Source organism: Mastacembelus armatus, chromosome 5, assembly GCF_900324485.2.
Source record: "Mastacembelus armatus chromosome 5, fMasArm1.2, whole genome shotgun sequence".
NCBI lineage: Eukaryota > Metazoa > Chordata > Actinopteri > Synbranchiformes > Mastacembelidae > Mastacembelus > Mastacembelus armatus.
Genome location: NC_046637.1, coordinates 23,175,185 through 23,196,207, shown reverse-complemented (window position 1 = coordinate 23,196,207; position 21,023 = coordinate 23,175,185). Strand labels below are relative to the sequence as shown.

The following is a 21,023-nucleotide window of genomic DNA, read 5'->3' as shown; positions in this document are numbered from 1 at the left end:
ATGCAATTTTGCCCAACTTCTCTAGTCTAGTCTCTTCTATTTACAAAATTTGTAAATAGAAAGCAGTAAATATCATCAGTGAGGGTTTAAGAAGATGTTTAAGAAGGCCTTGGGCCATCAGACTATTAAATAACACTTTTGACATTTGAGTGTAGTCCACTTAAACTTAAGTCAGTCACAAAAACTCTGTGTGCTCTTATGGATTGGTTCTATTTATTTGACTGATACTCAACTACTGCACTTAAGTGCAACACTGAGATATTTATACTTTATTTGAATCTTTCCATTTTTTTTTTTGCTCTTCTGCTTTGACATCACTACATTTCAGAGGAAAATACTTTTACTCCAATACATTGAGGCTACTTAGTAACTGTAGTTACTGAATCAGAATCAGATTAATAAAACACACAGGGGAATCATAAGATGTTATCTTTTAACATCAGCTCCACCTTTACCAGCTGCAACCTTAAAGTGATGAACAATAATGCATCGATAACAATGATCCAATAATATAAAATGCATTGATGTGAAATGTGCCATTGAGTACTTATAGGTTTTGTACTTCAAGAATATTTGGCTGCTAATAGTTAATTTTGAATGCATACCTTTACTTGTAACAGTGTGTCATTACACTGTGGTATTTATACTTGTACTGAAGTAAAAGATCTCAGTACTTCTGCTTTTAAACAGGCAGAACATAGAGCGTTTCACTCCAATACTGGAAACTGTCTTTCTGTTGTGTGTCCAGCAGGTGGAGACATACATCCTCAGTAAGGTCCCGCGATAACAGCCAGGCATCGCGGAATTTGGGTCATGTGGAAGTGCGCTGAAACGTGTATCTACTGTCTTTCCCCCGAAGTAGAGGCAGGGAGTGGGCACGTTGTGCTTGCTGCTACAGATATTTGGCGATTATGGTGAGAGATGTGGTTGTGTGTGTGTTTGTGCTGTGAGGATAAACTGTGTAGTTGTATGCTCTTTAAGGTAATTCGGTTTTTTGAAAACATTATCGTCTAATTTCCTTCTGTTTACCGCTGCGATCCAGTTACAGGCCTTTCAGCATGTGGAGCAGTTAGCAACACATGTGGCTAACATTAGCTAACGTGGCTAACATAAAGATTTAAACTGTCAGTGTGACTCGGAAACGATCAGTGCTGTTAGTTTCAACCATGAAGGTCAGATCACTGGTTTGTGCTTTTAGCTGCTGCGTACGAGGCAGCGTCCTCTGGGCTAACGTTAGCTGGGCTGCTCGCATGGGTTAGCTTTGTGCAGGGCCCAGGTTCTTCGTGACTGCACTTGGTAACATCAGGCCGCGGGACAGCAGCAGGTTATTGTTGGCTTTGGATACAGACCTGTGCCCTTTAACGCTGTGGTTTTAACGACAGTGCTACAATAAGTGTGAGAGCTTAACGTGTGCGCAAACGGGTGACGTTACCACGTGGAGACTGGTGCACTCCACGTGGTACAGGAAGCGTTGAACGTGTAGGAGTGTTTATGGTTTTATATTTTAGCCAGTGGTTGCCTGACTCGTGCATTTATCCTTATCCAGGTGCTGTTGCACGTTTTGTTCGAGCATGCCTCCGGGTACGCGCTGTTCGCTGTCAAAGAGGTGGAGGAGATCGGCATGCTGCTGCCACAGGTCGGTCCTCTTGTCCTCACTTCTCCTGGCTGGGCTGGTTTGTTTCCCACGTGGGGCAGATGTAACAGCTTGTGTGTGTGTGTGTGTGTTTCAGGTGGAGGAGAGTGTGCTCAGCATCGGGAAGTTTAACAGCATGGTGAGCCTCGCTGCCTTCTTCCCATTCAAGTCTGCCCAGGCTGCTCTGGAGAACATGAATGCCATTTCTGAAGGTGAGTGAGCAGTTTTCTACTTTGAGTTTAAAGATTCCTCAGTTGTGATGATGTTTTACAATCTGTCAATCCACTGAATTCCTGTGCTGACAGCTTAATGTTGATCCTGAACATCTGAGGAAAGACTTTTGAAATACATGAGTGGTGTCATAGGCTTAAAATCAAGTGCATTCAGAGATAATTTTTTGGATTTTGGGAGTGTTATCAAAACTGTCAGGATTTTTACTGCCTTTGTTTGGCTGTAAAGATGAAGTTCTTCTCGTCCTTCACTTGCAGGTTTGGTTCATGCTGACTTGAAGTTGTTCCTTGAGACAAACCTGCCCCGTTCTGGGAAAAAGAAAGCTGTCTTGGGGGTTTCAGATGCCAAAATAGGAGCAGCTTTGCAGGAAGAATTTGGCATTTCCATCCAGACTGGTGGTGTGGTGGCTGAAATAGGCCGAGGTGAGGATTAACCTGTCATCGTTTTACCATCTCTGCAGAAGGTTCAGGGCACGAGTGTCCAGATCTGAACCACCTTTAAAGCAACTGAATGTGGCTTGTTGTGATGTGATTTTTGTGATCCTGAATCACATGAAGGTTCATACTGAAAATCTGAACAGCTGCTGGTCACGGTGCTGTTCTCTTACTGTTCCACCCAACGCCAACCAACACTTGTTTATACTTTTGTCCCATCAGGTGTGCGTCTGCACTTCCACTCCCTGGTGAAAGGTCTGACTGCCCATGCTGCCTCCAAGGCACAGCTGGGTCTCGGTCACAGCTACTCCAGAGCCAAGGTCAAGTTCAATGTCAACAGGGCCGACAACATGATCATCCAGTCCATTGCTCTGTTGGATCAGTTGGACAAAGACATCAACACTTTCTCCATGCGTGTCCGGTAGGCTGTGCTTCATCACACGTTAAATCAGGCAACGTATCGGTTGATTGAGAGGGAAATGATTGAGTGGTAATTTTTGAGCATCCTCCTAATGCTTACCACAGACAGTACAATCTAGAGTGCTGTCTGTATAGAAACAGGAGGGACATTAACCTCTCCTGACAGTTTTGCTCTGCCAGCTGTTGTCTGGTGAGGCAGTGCTGTTGAGTGACACATCCACTGTTGGATTCAACAGCCCACTCTGCCCCAGATTTGTTTCCCCAAATGTTTGTAGGTTGTTTGAACTTTGCACAGCCATTTGAAAAAACTCCTTTCTGTCTTCAGTGAGTGGTATGGCTACCACTTCCCAGAGCTGATCAAGATCGTGTCAGAAAACTCGATGTACTGCCGCCTGGCTCAGCTCATCGGAAACAGGAAGGAGTTGACAGAGGAGAGTCTGGAGAGCTTGGAGGAGGTGGTGATGGACAATGCCAAGGCTCAAGCCATCCTGGATGCATCACGCTCTTCAATGGGTTAGTAAAATATGAATATTCTAATGCCAATACTTGAGTACCATGTAGTCTTCTTTAAGAAGCACATAAGACTTAAAATCACATCATGCCCCTTTTTTGCCCATCCTGGACTACTAATTGTCCTTGATGTCTAACACAGGGGGGCAGAGTAGTTCTCTCATAAACCTGTAGTGAAGGCACAAATCCTCGCTGCGGATCCTGTCGGGAGAAACAACCCCACATTACATTTGAGACTGTCAGTGTAAAATGTTTGTAATTTAAAGGCAGTAGTGTATCTTTCTGTACAATGTCTTCTCCTGATTGTCTCCAGGTATGGACATATCTCCCATCGACCTCATCAACATAGAGAGGTTCTCTAACCGTGTAGTGTCTCTGGCTGCCTATCGGCTGGAGCTGCAGGAGTACCTCCGTTCAAAGATGAGCCAAGTGGCTCCAAACTTGGCAGCCTTAATTGGGGAAGTGGTAAGTAAAATCTCTGCAGTTTTTATTGTTCACGCAGGACCAATGATGTTGTACCAAAATCTGTCAATCCACTGAATCTGTGTGATGAAATATGCTAGGTGCTGATGGTCCCCAAATATTACGCAGTTTACATGAAACTCAAAGGGCTCATTCTTAAATGGATGTGCCACATGTCACCAAGACTGACAGTATTTGTTTACTTCAGGTGGGAGCTCGTCTGATCTCCCATGCCGGCAGTCTGACCAACTTGGCCAAGTACCCAGCTTCCACAGTCCAGATCCTAGGAGCCGAGAAGGCCCTGTTCAGGTACTGGGGCACCCCTTCCCTGCTGGGGAAACAAGTGGTTGCAGTGATGGCAGGGTTGGGCTGGAGCAGAGCAGGGTGACCAGGGGAGACCACACTCTGAAGTCTCCTCTGGAGTGATCCCGCTCGCCCTAAAGCACCCCCACAGTCTGAGCAGCCACTCACAGCAATGAGGTAGCAAATTGACAAAGTTACATATAAGACTGGTTGAATCCCTTTTGTGTCCTAATCGTACTGTTTCTCTAACCATTTATCCTGAATGTGAAAGCAGCTGTATTTTTACACAGGGCCCTAAAGACTCGTGGCAACACCCCCAAGTACGGACTCATCTTCCACTCAACCTTCATTGGACGAGCCGCTGCCAAGAACAAAGGCCGCATCTCCAGATACCTGGCGAATAAGTGCACCATCGCCTCACGTATTGATTGTTTCTCTGGTGAGTGAGGAAACCTGTGGAATGAGCGCTGTCGCTTTAGGTTCATATCTTGTGTGTGGCCAAATTGCAATGATGCTCAAATTTTTCGTCAACAGCATTCATCCCTCGGGTTGATGTTGAGAAGCTTTATCCTGAGTAAAGCCACATTTGTTAGGACACAGTCAGGCCTGCTGTGATGTGCTACTCGTTTCATTTCTATTTGTTCTACTTTATATATTATAGAGATACCCACAAGTGTGTTTGGTGACAAACTACGTGAACAAGTGGAAGAGCGTCTGTCTTTCTATGAGACTGGTGAGGTTCCACGGAAAAACGTGGAGGTCATGAAGGAAGCAGTGAAGGAGGTGAGCTCCATGGTACACTGAAGAAAATGAATCTGTCAATACTGTGAATGATGACATGTCTTTCCCTGACATCAGTGTGAGGGCAAAAACTGATTTAATGAGCCTGACACAGCATTGGTTCTTGAGAAAGGCTTGATGGGGTTGCCTGGATTGTAAGCTTTTATTTATGTCCCGCCCTCCTCGTATTAGGCGACTGACGTTGCAGCCGAGATCAAGCGGAAACTGGAGAAGAAAGAGAAGAAACGCAAAAAGCGTGAAAAGAAGTTACAAGAACTTCAAGCAAATGGCGAAACCAACGGGGAAGAGGAGGTAAGTCTTAACCTCAGCATCTGGCCACGCATGTTTTGATTTGAGACTTGACCCATGCGTATGATCCTGTCTCAGTGTACGACATGCCATATCAGCATGACTCCGAACCATTGGCTGGTCCTAAAACAGTGGACCTGATCACTGAAGCGAGTCAGACACTGAAGCTATTTTAAGGCTGTTTGGCATTATTTAGCGCTGGCTCCTATAATCTAATTGTGACTTTCCTTTTCCTCAAAGGTGGACAATGAAAAAATAGTCAAGAAGAAAAAGAGGAAACAAGTGGCCGAGGAGACAGAGGTCCAGGCAGAAGAGATCCCTGCTGCAGAGAACGGAGCAGGTGAAACTCCATCCAAGAAGAAGAAGAAGCGAAAGGCAGAGGAGGCGGAAGATGCAGTTGTAACAGATAACAGAGATGAGGAAACAGATACCCCAGCCAAGAAGAAAAAGAAAAAGACTGAAAGCGTGGACACAGAGCCAGCAGAAGAGACCGCGGAAATAGCTGTGTCTGAGAAGAAAAAGAAGAAAAAGAAAAAAGAGAATGCTGACTAAAGAATGTGAGCAAAGACTGAATCTTTATTTTTGTGTACAGCTTTTTTTTTTATTATTGTTTTAGTCATATAAAGCTTGTTTATGTAAGCAACAGTATTTTCTTTTCTGCAATGTCAAAGCAGGTTAGACTGCAAAAATGCTTATAACTGTGCCTTGAATTTAATAGAAATTTCTTCTGTAAATAAATTGTCAATTAAATTTTGTCAGGAAAACATGTTTTGTTGGCTCATGGGTCATTAGTTATGGGATGAAGGTCAATTCTATATCTTTCTTTAAGATTCTTCAGTTCTGTCAGTAGCACATGAAGCTGTTACTTCAGCAGCAGTGCCTCGATTAGACTGGATGTCAGACCTCAAGCCATCAGACAGGAGACGTTGATGGTCTTGAATTATTTGGCTAAATGGAAAAATGTAGAAATATATTAATACCACAGCCTTGAAACTATTCTGCTTACTTGGTAACAATGAAGTAGTCCAGGATATAACAGCTACAATAAAATACTGTGCAGACTGGAAGGGTTACCCATCATAAATCAGAGTGAAAATTAATCAGCCTTTGCACTTTATCATAGAATCGTTAGTTTTGTGAGACTGCAGTGTTTCTGATTTAAACTCCATGTAATTGTCTATTACATAACAGTTCAACACTGACTGTAGCCCTTCTTTGCTGGTACATCTTTTCTAGTTAATGTTGCATGTAATTCACAGTTGAGCATCATATATAGTAATAACACTGCCACTTCCAGTGTCTTTATTATTAGTGCTTGAATCTGCACTAATATTTTAGAGTCTAGGGCCACTGTTCTTGTTTTCCAGCTATCAACACCCCTGGGTACATCCTCTGTTTGGCAGAAGAACAAAGGTGCTGACGTATACTTCCTTTACTAAGGTCGAAATGTACTTTTTACACCAAAATCCTTCAGTCAATGTATAATTTTATGTGTGTTTAAATACGTACTTGTTGTCTTGACTATTTCCCATAGCCGGATAGGGAAAGCATGATTCAGACTAGAGCTTAGATCGGTCCCAAAAAATGAAACCCGACAATACCCGAGCCCGTGCACCTTGTGCCCGAGCCCGGCCCGGTCCAGACCGAGCCCGATTTAAACCCGACAATTTTTTAATACGTGGGCCGTTATAACAGACGTTCTCAACTACAATTCTGAGTTATTTGAACTGCAGAAATTAGTTTAGATTTATCTTAATGAATAATGCAACAAGGACGAAGCATGTAAACTTGTATACTTTGCTAAAATATTCGTATAATATTTCTAATTATGGCATAGCTCCCCACCCAATTAGGCTAATTAAGTAATGAGAAAAAAAAAAAACAAACACAAATGCTTGATCACGGCCCAGCCCGGAGATAGTGGCAGGAAATATTGGGTCAGGCCGGGTCAAGTCCGGGCTTGGGCTCGGGCAAAGAATCTAAACTCTAACTCTTTGGTTCATAATGCATTAGTTATGTGAATGAAACTTGTCAGCCTGAATCCAAAAAAAAAAAAAAAAAACCAGGTCCCACATGAAGACACACTTCATCTGGTACATTGATGCCAGACCCACACAAACTGTTCTTATTTTTTAATTTGGACAACAAGGATTAAACCAATGTTAAATGACATCAAATCCAAGGCCTGGCTGGTCAGACCAACCCAACTAGTAAGAGGAATGAGAGACAGATGGAGGAAAATGGGGCAAAAAGGAAAATCAAGCTATCAACTCAAGTCACCCTCAATATAAGGATTCACAGATGTGGGAGACCAAAGTTACAAAAACATATTTCTTCTAAAATAAAAAAGGCCTTTGCCGTGAAAATGATGTGTAGAATCTATGTACACCATTCTCAGTTCATGTATGCATACAAAAAAATCCACATCACAAGATGCTTGTGTTCAAGTATATTCACCAACTTCATTTCCATGATTTAGCATTCTCATCTTTCCACATTGTTTTGAAATAAAATGTCCTTCAAAATAAAAAAAAAATGCAGAAAACCACATTTTATGTCCTACCAATACATATATACTGTATAAATACATACATAAATATATTTTACATACAACAGCCATAAATTTGAAAAGGGGATATACAGAGTAAAGGGGAAGGGGTGGTAGTGTGTGTTTTAGCTTGTGTGGTAAAATGGTCTGTCCCACTATGATCTTGTCATTCTGATATGCAGGTGTGGTGCTGTGTGTTGGTTTCTGTCCATCCACACATGCACACGTGTGCGCACACACACACACACACACGTGCACATGTGTGGACACACACACGCGCACACACACGATCGTAGCCATAGCCACCTCAGTTGGCCCAATAAGGGGAGCTGCCATAGCTCGATTTGTTGACTTGGCTCTTCTGCTGCAGGCTGCTGGACTGGCCACGCTGGCTGGGACCACCCTGAACATGAAAAGAGAAATATTTTAATTGTATGACAACACCAAACATGGATTTGGACAAGTATTCACTCATGCAAGCATTAGTGGATTAACTAGATGAAACCTGTACAACTGCGGTGAAATATCTACAAATGAACAGAGATGCAAGGGCTACCTGTCCGTCCTGAGCTAGATGATGGTGCAGCAGCTGTGAGTGTGGTTGCTGGTGAGGCAGGATGTGGAGGAATGGGGCAGGTGCATAGCCTCCAGGAGCTGCTCCAGGGTTTAGAGGCCCTGGACCCCCCAGTGCTGATGGCAGGCTGAAGGGAGGAGGGGTCCCCGCATGGAAACCCTGTTTATCAAAAGACTGCAGATAGAGGAGAAAATACCATTTAAACTCCACAGCTGATCATTTATTAGTATAAATATACAACAAGAGAGCATAGTGGGCAGAGAGATGGCTGTTCACCTGGGTCTTATTGTAAACACTTCCACTGATGTCTGGTACACCCGAGTTACTGGACGTCACTGATACGCCTGGCAGGACAACAGTTCCGACATGAATACCTTTTTCGTTCCATAACTTCCAAAAAAACAAATCAGGATTTTCCAGTGGGTGCTTTTGTCCTACCTTTCCCAGGCCCAGTAGCAGCAGATTTGGCTTGTGCCTGTGAGGAGGAGTTGTAGCCTACACCTTTACTATAGTCCACTCCTGTTGGGCCCGCTGTCAGCTCCTCGTACCCTGGACAGTAAAGCACTTCAATCTTCAAACAATGCAAGGTATTTCATGTATGGAAAACTCCACCCACTAGGTACGTAACACAGAATTATGCCTAAATTATAAACATAATTTTTTGGGAAACCACTACTAAACCTTATTTTTTAACATGAACTTAAAGTTGGCAGTTTTCTCATTCACCTGAGCTGAAGGTGTGTTGGCCGTAACCGCTGGGCTGCTGCTGTGTCTGCTGCTGGAAAGGGTTAGCCGAGGGGTTTCCCAGACCAAGGCCGATGCTGTGCTGCTTGGCTGATGCTGGTCCTGGACCCCCAGGAGGAACAAACATGGTGGGACCATACTGAAAGGCAGCAGCACTGGGTACAGCGCCTGGCACTCCAGGGTAGTAAGGCAGGCCTGTGTAGCTGTAGCCCGGAGGCAGAAAGGCCTGCTGACTGTTGTGGTGCTGCGGCTGGCCCTGGGGCTGAGGCTGTGCTGGAGGAGGCTGAGGCTGGGCTTGGGTTTGTCCTTGGCTCTGGCCCTGGGGAGGCTGTGGGGCCGACAGACTTGTGGGTGGTGCTGGGGAAGTGGAGTCGTTCCTGCCAAACTTTGTGACCTCACCTGAGCAACAAGAGACATGCCACGTCAGAGTAAACACTGGATTTTAGGATTTCATGTTAGACCAGAACAGAGATGCAAGGGCTACCTGCATCATGTTAGATGCAGGTAGGCTCTGTAGGCTAAAGTTGATTTACCTGAATATGGGTTGTTGGCCAAGTTCCCATCTCTGCCAGAGAGAGTCGCTGTGGGGCCAGGGAATGTGATTCCATAGTAATCCTGCAGAGAAGGCTAAGGGAACAGAAGAAGTAAGGTAATTAGAAGCCAAACTACAAGCATAAAAAAAATTGTAGGGTTTAGAGTACAGACCACAGTGACTAAAAACATAAAAGCTGTTCCAAGAGGACATAATGTGGCTCACCATTGGCAGTCTGGACTGGAGCATGTGAAGGTCCTCGTAACCATAGATCTGCTGTAAAACACAAACAAATAGGGTAAGGAACACTACCTAATGTGACAAAAACACATGTATATAGAACATCTTAATACTTTCTCAAAAACATCATTTTACATTCTTCGTTTCTCTGTTGGGGTTGCAGTGTGAATGATGATGATCGTCAAGAAACACACTTAAATGACAGAATACCCCATGACAGCAGAACTAAGGCAACCAAACTAGCACACTGTCTAGCAACTAAGATGTGCACTATGATTATAAATACCAAAAGGGGGCTTACTGGGTATGCTGGCAACAGCCCCCCTGGGCCCATGATATACTGGTTGGGCAGTAAAGGAGGCACTCCCTGGGACAGGTTAGGGGGAGCTTTACCTGTTAACACAATGACACAACCATCACTTTCAAATACTTTACTGTCATGTGAGGAAACAGCTCCAGTCTGAGACTATTCAACATTCCTAGTATTCAACATTCCTTAGTACTTGAACTGCACAATTAAAATTGACAACAACCTATCACACAACGTTCCTGATGTCTGAGGTGTGCGTACCAGTGGAGGAAGAGAGCAGGGGTGTGGTCCTTGGTGCAGAGAGGTTGGTTGTGGCAGTAGCTCCATTGGAGCCAAGTCCCAGTGCTGTGCTGGTGGCAGCAGTGGCAGCAGAGTGAAGTCCACTTGTGCCAGTGATACCACCAACTGTGTTGCTCATGTTGCTGCCCATGTTGGGCATGTTGGCCAGGTGGCTGATGTTGCTGCTGCTACTGTTGCTGCTGTTGTGGGTCGAGTGGTGTGCAGAGGCTGAGGGCTGCGAAGGCGTATAGGAGCCAGAGGTGGGAGCCAAAGAGCTCACACTGCTGTCAACACTGGTGTACTGAGGACAGAGAAAGGAGGATATGGGTTTACTTACAAATGGGTCCATCCAGCTCTTGTCCAGCTATAGCTTGACAATACATGCAAGCACTGGGTACTGAAATGTTTATGGTGCAGGTCTTCAACATTTCCACTGTGGCCACCCAAGTGACATGGGCCTATTGCCAAGGATCCCCTTCATATTTTAAATGCACTGGAAATGATTCAATTGAGTTTTGTGCATCAATATCGGTATAATCATTTCATAGATTCAAAGACAAAGACAACCATTTGCTGCTGGAACATCAGAAAGTCAAATTGTCATTCACATAGTAGTCTATCTGATTTGCTCCCTTCTCTCTTTAAACCATGTATGAACATGCTAAGATGTACTGGAATACTGTTCATGCAGGAATCATGCAGTTTTGTGTGGAATTGCAAATATTCAGGTGTTTTGCAAAAATGGCAAAACGTCATCTAACAATTTGTTTCAGTCTTCACACAGGTACTTACAGTGAGAGAGCTAGAGCCAAGAGCTGAAACTGAGGCATGACTGCTGACATGGCTGCAGAATGAAGGCAGAGGGGAGAGAGTGATAATCAGCAAGTGAACAAGTAGCTATTACATCTTTATCAGGTTACAGTGTTGCACACCACCACACTGAAAGCAGTAAACTTTCAAGCCAAAATTACTGCAAGACAACAGCAGACAGAGGGGAGTGCTAAGATCTATTAAGGAAGCCTGGTGTGTGTGCGTGTCACCTGTTGAGTGAGTTGAGCTGGGTGGCTGAAGACAGATCCTGTGCCAGGTTGGACAGTGTGGTGGAGCTGTGTGCAGGCAGGGTGGATGGCAGGTGGGAGGAGGGTGCTGGGGCACCGTTGGTACCAATGTTTAGAGATGGTGACTCTGGCTTCGGTGTGGAGGACGCAGATGATGCTGAGAAGAAAAGGGGAATACTGTGTAACTGACCCTAAAAAGGCACAGCCTATGAAAGATGGCTGTTGGTAGACATTTACATCTTAACTGAGTAAGTAACTTACTGTCCAGGGCAGCAGAGGTCCTTACACCATTTAGACCATTCTAGTGATATAAACAAAAAAAAAAGTATTTACAGTAGTTTTTAATAACAGATGAAAATCACTACTATGTCAATAAACAGTGTGGATAAGACTTTTGCATAGGCTTAAATTACATATGGGATGACTACATTCATTACATAAGAAAAACACAATTCACATCAATCCTATTTGACAGTTTCAATCTTAATGTAGCAACCTGACCTAAAAGAAGGCAGTAACCACTACCTTCAGTGTCACAATTTGAAACCTGGGGCATGTGAAACTGTTTTACACAAAACAGCATGACCTACAGTCTCTCAGAGACAAGTTGTTTATACCAGATGCTGAAACAGGCTGTAGCTAGCTACACTTATTTCTCATTCCAATCAACTACCAAAAAAACCCTACAAGGCAAGATGAACTATTTCTCTTGGCTTTTCTACTCACCATGACTGGCCCTGTGGCCTCTTTGTTCTGGGGAAAGCCCAGTCGTGTATGAGGCGGCATGGTCCCATCGTAATTTCCCCCCACTGTGGAGAAAGGGGAGGAGGAGGGTACAGAGGAGGAGGTGCTGGAGGCTGTTGAAGAACAGGAGGGAGCATTGGTGGAGCTGGAAACTCCTAATGAGGAGGTGGTGAGGCTGGGCAACGCCACCGATGAGGAGTGATATATTGGCTCTGATGAGGAGAGAGGCAGGGTAACGGAGAGAGAGCTTCCCAGTGACTCACTGAAAAGTAACGGGGGAAGAGATGAAAAGAAGAGTAAGTAAACAAGCAATTTCGTATATTAAGAAATAATTAATTAAGATTTCTTAATAACTAATGCTGTGGAAAATCAGAAGCAACTTCATTGACCACGTATGTTGGACTCACTTTTCTTTACAAAACAGCTGCAGTGAAGATCAGTGATGTCTTTTTTATATCTAACCTATCATATTTAAGAATTACCTCTTCAAATGCCCAGTTTCTGTAATAATATACACTAAAGAGATAAAACTACTCAATTAGAAGTGACAGTACCTGAGGGGCTTGGAGTAGAGGCTTGTCTGGTTCTGTGGTCCAGGGCCTGGGGCGGGTGGTGGTGGGGCAGGGGCTGGTGTGGACTCCCTGGACGCTGCAATCACACATTTGTCCACAACTCCAAACTCCGACTCTGAGCCAAAGTCTAAAGCACCAAACTGGAGGTTTAGACCCGGGAGGTCAGCTGAGCCTGGCATCTCCACCGCTGTAGAGGGAATCTGCTAGGGAGGAACAAATTTACTTAAACATATGCATTACTTTGTAAGTACTTAAATCTTGTAGAAACACTGCAACACAACTGCCATCGTTTGCCCATCCCTTACTGTCCCTACCTTTGATGTGGGAGGTATCCTTCGTTTCTGGCCTTTGAGCTGAGCCCGCTGCTGTTGCGGTGTACTGCTGCCCTGAGGGTCCAGCCCTGCACTGGCGGCAGGAGGTTTAGCACCAGCAACAGTCATCACTGGGCCTGCTTGTGCTGGCGTGTTGATGTGCTGGGAAGCAGGCGAAGCTGAAGTAGAGGGCGCTTGCTGTTGTGATGGAGGACTCGGCTGACGTGCCAGAGGCAAAGAGGTCCCGGCGTGCCTCTGAACCAGCTGGCTCAGCACAAGAGAAGGCTCTGGCTGCAGGCCAAACTCACCTGCACAGACAGCAAAACAGAGTAACAGGACAAAGATTCAATGTACATATAAGATTCAATGGACATATATGTAAAAAAAAAAACAAAAAACAAAGCCATAAGAACATATAACAGAAACACACAATTAGTAATTATGTGTGCTAGCATGCATGCTGCACAGTGAATACATACGGCTGAACTGTGAGGATAGCGAGGTGGTGTTGGATTCTGAAACCTTCATGTCCCAGCTAGAGGAGGAGGGCGGAGGTACTGGTGCTCCCAGGCCTGGCATTCGGCCCATGGAGGTGTTGCTTCCTTGGGTGCTGGCAGGGGGAGCAGCTTGGGAGGAAGGCAGCGGACCCAAGCCAGGACCCTTCAGCTGTTCTAGTATCTGAGCTCCAGTGCTGGGCTGAGTCCTTTTAGCCTGGCCCAAGTCTCCAAAACCAGTGCCCAGAAAAGACGACTGACACAGGGAGAAAGAGTGTCACCAAACTTTGATGATGTGGGTATCTATTTATAAGTGAAAGACGAACAAACTAAGTTTTTTTATTTGTTTTTTTTTTTTATTTTTTATTTTTTACCAGAGCAGCATGTGCATAGCTTGTGCTACCAGTGGTGCTGCGGCCAGGGGGCGGCTGTTGTTGCTGCTGTGGTGGCTGGTGGTGATGGGAGTTGGTGAAGACCAGACTTTGAGACGAAGAGGAAGAAGGTGGTTCTCTTCCTGCAACGACAGGCTTCTGCAGCAGAGATGCAAGGTCCAGACTAACAAATAAATGGTCAATTAAGTTAATTAGAAAATTCTTGCAGGGCACATACAAAAGTTGCTGATGTAATGTGTGATAAATGAGACAGCTGCCTACCTTTGCCCAGGTGTGATGTGGTTCTCAGCAGCAGGTGCACATGAGGAGGTGAATACTTTGGTCTCTGAGAGCTGCAAGATAACGCAACGATAGAAAAAACATCTTTTCAATACACACCAAAACATAGTGCTGTGACAAACTAACTTCTCCTGAAAATGCTACTCTTTGTGTTAACTCACACTAACATCCTCACTCCAGTCCTCAGCTGCCCAGTCTTCCAAGGTGTTCCTCCAGGCAACTGGAGGACAACCAGTGATCAGTCACAAGTTCAAATGCAGTGGGATAAGCAGATCTCTGAAGAGTGTGTGTATTTGCATATTAATAATATATAATACAACTCACAGTCTACTACACAATATGGTCTGCTTTGTGTGCCAAGCACACAAAACTAAACCTAAACACAAAACTGCTGCATTGAGGACTGAAGCTCACCTGTCCCATCTGTACTGTTGTTGGCCACCGTGTCCCACACCTCAGTCTGTGTAGTCCCTGCACCAGCTTCGGAAGTATAGTCCGCAGGATTGAAAGTCCTAGTGAGAGGAATGCTGAGTTACACAGAAATCATCTGAAAGATGAAAAGTGGTTGCCAGTGACTGAAAATCAGATTTGATAAATAATTTTTCTACACTGTGTTTGGATTAGATGACAGATGACTGGATTTCTGGACCTTGTAAAGAGGCTTGGTCTTTTAGGAGCAAACATAATGGGAAAAGACGTCATTTGCAAATGCAACACTTGCCATGCCCAAATATAATTTCATTTCCTAGCATGAAAACCACTGGTACTAATTAACTTACACCTAAAATGATGTGAAAACCTCTGTGAAAATGGATATGTCTGTTCTGTTGCCACCATACCCCATGCCCTGGGCCGAGAACCGGCTCCCTGCTGGTGCTCTGCCCCTGCCTCGACCTCCAGATCCTGCATTGACATTCACACAAATGTCAAGAAAATGTACCCCACATGTTTGGCTTACTGACATTGTTTTAATGTACATCTGCTCACCTCTGCCACCTTTGACCCGCCGACCTCGATCTGAGCCTTTGTCCAGTGGTGTTGCATCCACGCCATTCTCCTCTGGACGTGCTGCTCATGTACAAATAGACATGCACACAAATGTGAACAGAAAAAAACTCAACTACATCAGTAACACTAGTTTCATTAATACAAATACAATACTGAGAAGCAAGAGGAGACTCTGAGCAACATGTGAATTAACGTGGAGGATTTGTCCAGACTCCATACCCTGTCGGCTGCGACTGGCCCCCTTGCCCTTGCGAGTGGCAGCTGCACGGCCCTTGCTGGCTTCCCTCTCTCCTTTCTTCTCCCTGTTCTCCTTGTTCTCCTTGCTTTCAGATGGAGCCTCCTTCACCAGGGGTTTTTTCTTCCCTACTGTCTCCCATGAGGTCTAGACACAGAACACCACCACCCAAAGAATAGAGATAGGATTACAATAACAACATAGCAGGGTAGTAAATGTATAAAATAGAAGCCTTAGCAAAATAGCTGATGTGTTTTCCACTGCACTCAATTTCCTGCAGAAAAACAAGATCGACAGTGTGTTTCTGTGAGTAAAACCTTTTAAAAATATCTTTATATGTGTTATTTCAGTGACGTTACACAATTGTACAATGTGTAAGTAGCCTCTGGTGTTCATTGTGGTGTCATTTAAATTTGGATAATTTGTTCAAGAAGATTAACAGGCACAATACTAAACATTGCAGGAGATTCCTGGAAACCTTTACATTGAAAGATATTTTACAGTATGTAATGTGCAATATTTTCACTTTTAGTAGCCTGTATTTCCATCACAATCTTGGACTTAAAATTTCATTTACAGTCTTATAGAAGATGCTAATTGTTCTGCCTTTTACTGAATATCATAATTCATATTCAAAAATGAAGTCGAAATTAAGTTTAAAATTTAAAAATGCCCCTGGTTTCTTTTGCATTTTGTAACTTTCATTCAAATAATTTCTTCAGTCACATGTCGCATTATAGAAAATCTCTTGAAAATAGAGTTACAATTTTGTCTCATGAACCCAATATCGTATATTGTCACACCACAAATTGATATTTATATACACTTCAATATTTGGGTTACTTATTTATTTAGGCCACTCTTCCCTTACACTATGGTGCAGCATAAGAAAGCTCACCCAGAAACCATGCCCTTATAGCAGTTCTTGAAGATTAAGGTGGTAGGAGACTGGTTGCAGTATATACCATAACAGCAGACACTGCAATGTGCAGGGTAAAACCTGCTATTTGCTATTTCTGGATTTCCACGAAACCAAAACAATAGCATGAGTAGCTGTCTGGCTGGCTGTCCTGCCCTACAGCCTCTCCTCACCATCTGTGCCAGCTGGTATTCTTCAGAAATGTTGGTACACTCACACAGATTGGAAGCACACATGCAGAACAACACCCAAGTGTTTGACAGACATTTGGTAGCCTGTTTGAGCAGATAAATGATGTACAATAGTGTGCCTTCATACTAAAATGTTAGAGAACAAACTGCTTAACACTTAGCACAGTGTTTCTTTTCAACACCATATACAAAACAGCCTTACATTTTCTAAAACATTTGTTCTGAACATATATATATATATATATAATATATAAAATATAATGTAGAAAATGCCAGTTTTAGTAATGTTGTGCCAGTATGCTATATTTTATCTGAACAGACAAAAAGAGGCAAAGACAGATATAAAATATTATGTACTTCTTTTTTACATAGACCTGAAACTGGAGAGGTTGTCTAGATAGGTTGTGCTTCAGCCATAATTTTCAGTTCTCTGCCTTATGTGTGTGCGATAGACCAGATTTTGATGTACCTGACCTCAAAGCATAGACTTTACACTAATGGAGGACATGCAGCTTTTACTACACAGTCCACATGAACATGCTATTAAGCTGAAAATATTTTTTGTTTGATTTTTTTCAGATCTGCACAATGACATCTACATAAATGATGCTATCTTTACAAATTTTCATAAAAGTGATTAGGATTTAGGCTCGTATTTGTAACAGTGTTATTTTGTGTGATTAGGACAGTGCATTAAATTGGGCAATGCTGTGCTGGGATTTCTGTGACTAGATTCCAGGTACTATTAATAAATAATAAAGGTGTGAACAGTTCCATACTAACAGGCTAATCCACACTAAAAGAACAGTCATCAAGATGTCTGCACAATCCCACAACCATTAAAATAGGGCACAGTAAGAGAAAACAGCCATGGATCAACTACTGGTACAGCACATGGACATATAAACTACACAGTAACAATCCATTTTCATACTACACACCTATTAGGGTCATTAAAACCAACACAATTTAAAGAAGTGACATGGCATACAAAACCCAATAGCATTCAAAAACATCATCTACTGGCAGATGCACCTTCAAAAAAAAGTTTATGTTTACGTTAATGTCCCTTCGACGCAAAAATGTGCTTGGGTGCATCAGAGGGTTAAGTACTGATTACTGCCCCTGTGGCAATTAAAAGACTTCCACAGCAGATATCTTCACTGTTACTAAACACATTAAATACGGCCTTGGTAAGCTTAAACAATACCAGGTCCCTGAAAGCAGCTAAAGTAAGAAAAATTCAGCCAATTCTGGTTATTCAGGAATTACTATTAATCAATATAATTTAAATAATCTCAAATTTAATAACTGCTGTAACAACTGAATTTCCCCTTGGGGATTAATAAAGTACTTCTTCTTCTTATTCATATTCATGTTGGCGTGTCAAAATGTCTGATGCAAAAGGGACATTAAAGGCAAATTCAGAACATTAATGATTAATCTTACTTCCTACTGCGTTTACCCTGTGCTCATAAATTTTAAAAATATAAATCACATCTCTCAGTTTTCATGTTTTCCCTGTATCTGTCTGGGTTGTCTCCAGGTACTTTGGTTTCCCCTCACAGTGTGAACACATGCAGGTTTTGTTGACTGGCATCTCTATTGCCCATAGGTGTGAATGTGAAAGAGTGTCTGTCTGTGTGTGTCTGCTCTGTGACAGACTGGTGATCTGTCCAGGGTGTACCCCGCCTCTTATCCAATGTCGGTTGACATTCACTCTACCCCCCCAACCAGGGGCATAAGTGGTACAGATAATGGACAAATAGATGGATGGATCTCTCAGTAAAACAGTCTCAGCAGGAAGCTTGCTGCATATTCTGCTTCCAAGAAAAATAAACCTATTCACAGTATGTGAAATATAAAATTTATATAATTAAAATAAGTGATATCTTATTTTAGGATGACATTAAATGTGACATTGTTACTCACCATGTCCGAAGTGCTCTCCAGAAGGAAGTTGATGGCTCTGCTAACATCCTCGTTGCAGTCATGTAGTGCGACCATGCACTCATCCTGGTTCTTCCCAGTCACCTCCATCAGCTGCAGAGAACAACAAACACACTCCATATTAGAAATATCTTCTAGTCAACAAAGGCATGCCACTGATTAAGTGAAATGCATGACAGTGCAAGCCATGGTGCCTCATCAAACACAGCAAATATGTGTTTTTCATGTCTACTAGAGCCTAGTAGAAGATGGGACTGTCTCGGACTAGCAGCCAGACAACAAATGCCCAAAGTATTTCTTACCTGGTTAACTTTGTCCTCAAAGTCAGCATCATTCTTGTCATAGATCATCTGTGCAAGCCGAATCTGCTCAGCGGTAGCCTGCAGGAGATACAGAATCAACACAGTTGGAAAAATTTTTGGCTAATTATAAAAAATTGTAAAGAGTAAATTATTAGCTGTTTGTCATTCTCGTGGTGACAGCAGCTCACCTGTATCTGTTTCTGTGGTTGTGATGTGTGAGTGGCAGCGGGCAGCGTTTTTTCCCGAGGGCCCCGGGCCTTGTCGCCGCCCAGCGAGCTCATCATATACAGTATATACAAAACTCTGTATGTACAAAATAGAAAAATCTGCAAAGAAAACAAAAACACAGAAGGATGGATAAAATCATTTAACGGTTGATAATCCGACAGACTATACACAACACACATGGAGTTACTGTACAAGGTTTTTCTTTTTGGGTAATGCCTCCAAACTTTTCCTAGTGAGAGTGTACAGAAGGAGGTAAGTGCTTAATACCAGAAAAATGTGTTGTGACAACTCATGAATACTGCCCTTATGAAGGCTGTAAGATGCACAGTTGGCCTGGTGATGCAACAGCTTTGCTTAAAAACTAGGTCAAGGAGGGGAAGCCACCCAGTGTCCTCTCATAAACAGCACCGATCACATACTGTGTGAGGCAGTGTAAACACTCCAAAAGCCCTTTTGTTAGTACTGCAGTTTTACATACACACAGACACACATCCTAAAACACTAAACTACTGCAGTAAAACGCTGAACTGGTCTCTGTGTGTACCAACACATCAGTCCTGTGCATCTTGTACCCTGCTGCAAATTGTGTGCAAAACCGGGCACCACTATTAAACACTTATAGCTGTCCTGACCCTACACACACGCACACAAACAGACAAACACAGACCTGCAAATATATGCGAAAGTGATTGCTGAACACCTTGAACCATACTCTGTAATTGAATTTGTATTGCAAAAACGGTGCCTGTGGTGTCCATTACTATAAAAATACCTATCGATGTCCCGACTGGCCCATTTGTTTTCTGTCAGAGAACAATAGCAATGCAGTGCACAGAGCCTGAGTGACGCTGGCACACGCACTGCTGCCATTGGCTGCTGAACGGAACAAAGCTAATGCAAAAGGAACAAAATTTAAATCTCTTTTCACTGCAAAATATCGAAGGCTGTTTGTTTTTTTTTACTAAAAATCCTGCGGCACCAGCTACCATCTGCGTGTAATAACGTCAGATATTAATGTAATCACTGTGGGCATCCACGGTTAACGTTAGACAAACAATAACAAAACAAGCACTCGTTTACACTGCACGTCATGTTTGTCTCATTTATTTGGCCGTGCAGAGATGCCAAATGTTATGTAGTCAAGTTAACATCCATTTGGATTCATGGAGCTGACAATTAGCCACGGTTGATGTCAGTAGTAGCGTTGTTTTGGACCAGTGCTAACGTTAGCCCGTAGCTCTTACTTATTTCTTCAATCTGCACATGGGACTAATCGGTAACGATTCACGCCCGAGCTTGGAAAAACAAATGGGACCCTCGCAGCGTCGTTTTCGACTGCACACTGACCGAGTTGGTGCTGCTGGTCCTGGGGTCCCCTTTGTCTTCGCTAGCATGAGCTGAAGTTAGCCACCAACATGCTAATGCTGAGCCCGTGTACCGTCGATGGTGAACGGACGGTGCAACGGAGACGAGGCTTAGCTAACGCTGCTATCAAAACCTGGTTCAACTTGATACCCAGCAAAAACCTAACTGTCTCGTTTCAGCCTTATACTCATCTATATACCCGCACAGTTATCAAACAGTAGTGGGAGTTACGCCGAGCGGTTCCTCCACACGTAAACAAGGGGCTAGCCAGCGAACAACAAAGCTGCTTCACACGTAAAGAAAAGGCCTCGCAGCGGAGCACCATCCCATCCCGACATTGCTCGCCGGGAAACAAGACAACAGAAAAATTGCGAAAGACATCCCTCACAGCCCCGTGCAAGGAAAGCAGCGAAGGCAGGGACTAACTACTTCAGTATGAACACACGTGGGTACAGGACTTAAACGCGCCAGAATAGAGAACCTGGAGTTGAAAAAACAGAGAAAATGTGTGTTTTTATTACCTGCTAACACGCTTCAACTCGGCCAGCAGCAGACAAGGTGGTCACGTGACGTGCGCTGCCGCGGTGGATGCTCCGCTGTTCTCTCCGGGTCACAACTCCACAACATTCAACACTCACACACACCGACCGAGTGAAAAAAAGAGGA

At 43.6% G+C, this 21,023-nt stretch overlaps 2 protein-coding genes and 2 non-coding genes across 6 annotated transcripts; 3 read left to right on the top strand and 1 right to left on the bottom strand.

The window, feature by feature from the left end:
* The first annotated feature begins 800 nt into the window (after nucleotides 1-800).
* nop56 (NOP56 ribonucleoprotein homolog) lies at nucleotides 801-5,850 on the top strand. Its single transcript, XM_026307966.1, has 12 exons — nucleotides 801-914; nucleotides 1,547-1,636; nucleotides 1,731-1,845; nucleotides 2,122-2,286; nucleotides 2,521-2,719; nucleotides 3,044-3,231; nucleotides 3,542-3,693; nucleotides 3,899-3,999; nucleotides 4,284-4,432; nucleotides 4,655-4,776; nucleotides 4,966-5,085; nucleotides 5,323-5,850. Exons 1-12 carry the CDS (start codon nucleotides 912-914, stop codon nucleotides 5,632-5,634), a joined length of 1,716 nt encoding a protein of 571 aa, XP_026163751.1. The 5' UTR covers nucleotides 801-911; the 3' UTR covers nucleotides 5,635-5,850.
* LOC113131087 (small nucleolar RNA SNORA26) lies at nucleotides 3,328-3,447 on the top strand. The gene has a single exon (XR_003295755.1). It is a non-coding gene; the product is annotated as a small nucleolar RNA SNORA26 (small nucleolar RNA).
* LOC113131085 (small nucleolar RNA SNORD57) lies at nucleotides 4,819-4,886 on the top strand. Its single transcript, XR_003295753.1, has one exon. It is a non-coding gene; the product is annotated as a small nucleolar RNA SNORD57 (small nucleolar RNA).
* Nucleotides 5,851-7,199: 1,349 nt separating the features above from the next.
* On the bottom strand, nucleotides 7,200-20,949 carry ubap2a (ubiquitin associated protein 2a). 3 transcript variants are annotated; one of them, XM_026307457.1, is made up of 27 exons: nucleotides 20,879-20,949; nucleotides 18,953-19,090; nucleotides 18,765-18,842; nucleotides 18,445-18,555; nucleotides 15,387-15,549; nucleotides 15,147-15,227; nucleotides 14,999-15,062; nucleotides 14,574-14,671; nucleotides 14,321-14,379; nucleotides 14,142-14,212; nucleotides 13,863-14,043; nucleotides 13,474-13,744; nucleotides 12,998-13,302; nucleotides 12,666-12,886; nucleotides 12,094-12,373; nucleotides 11,629-11,668; nucleotides 11,350-11,524; nucleotides 11,102-11,153; nucleotides 10,292-10,610; nucleotides 10,022-10,113; nucleotides 9,706-9,756; nucleotides 9,482-9,575; nucleotides 8,931-9,347; nucleotides 8,643-8,753; nucleotides 8,481-8,548; nucleotides 8,187-8,378; nucleotides 7,200-8,033 (listed from the first exon to the last, which is right to left on the bottom strand). In XM_026307457.1, exons 2-27 carry the CDS (start codon nucleotides 19,046-19,048, stop codon nucleotides 7,938-7,940), a joined length of 3,786 nt encoding a protein of 1,261 aa, XP_026163242.1. In that variant the 5' UTR covers nucleotides 19,049-19,090; nucleotides 20,879-20,949; the 3' UTR covers nucleotides 7,200-7,937. The 3 variants fall into 3 exon arrangements, with proteins under 3 accessions (XP_026163242.1, XP_026163244.1, XP_026163243.1); XM_026307459.1 differs by having other exon boundaries at nucleotides 12,666-12,883; XM_026307458.2 differs by lacking the exon at nucleotides 20,879-20,949 and adding an exon at nucleotides 20,340-20,710.
* Between the last annotated feature and the right edge of the window lie 74 nt (nucleotides 20,950-21,023).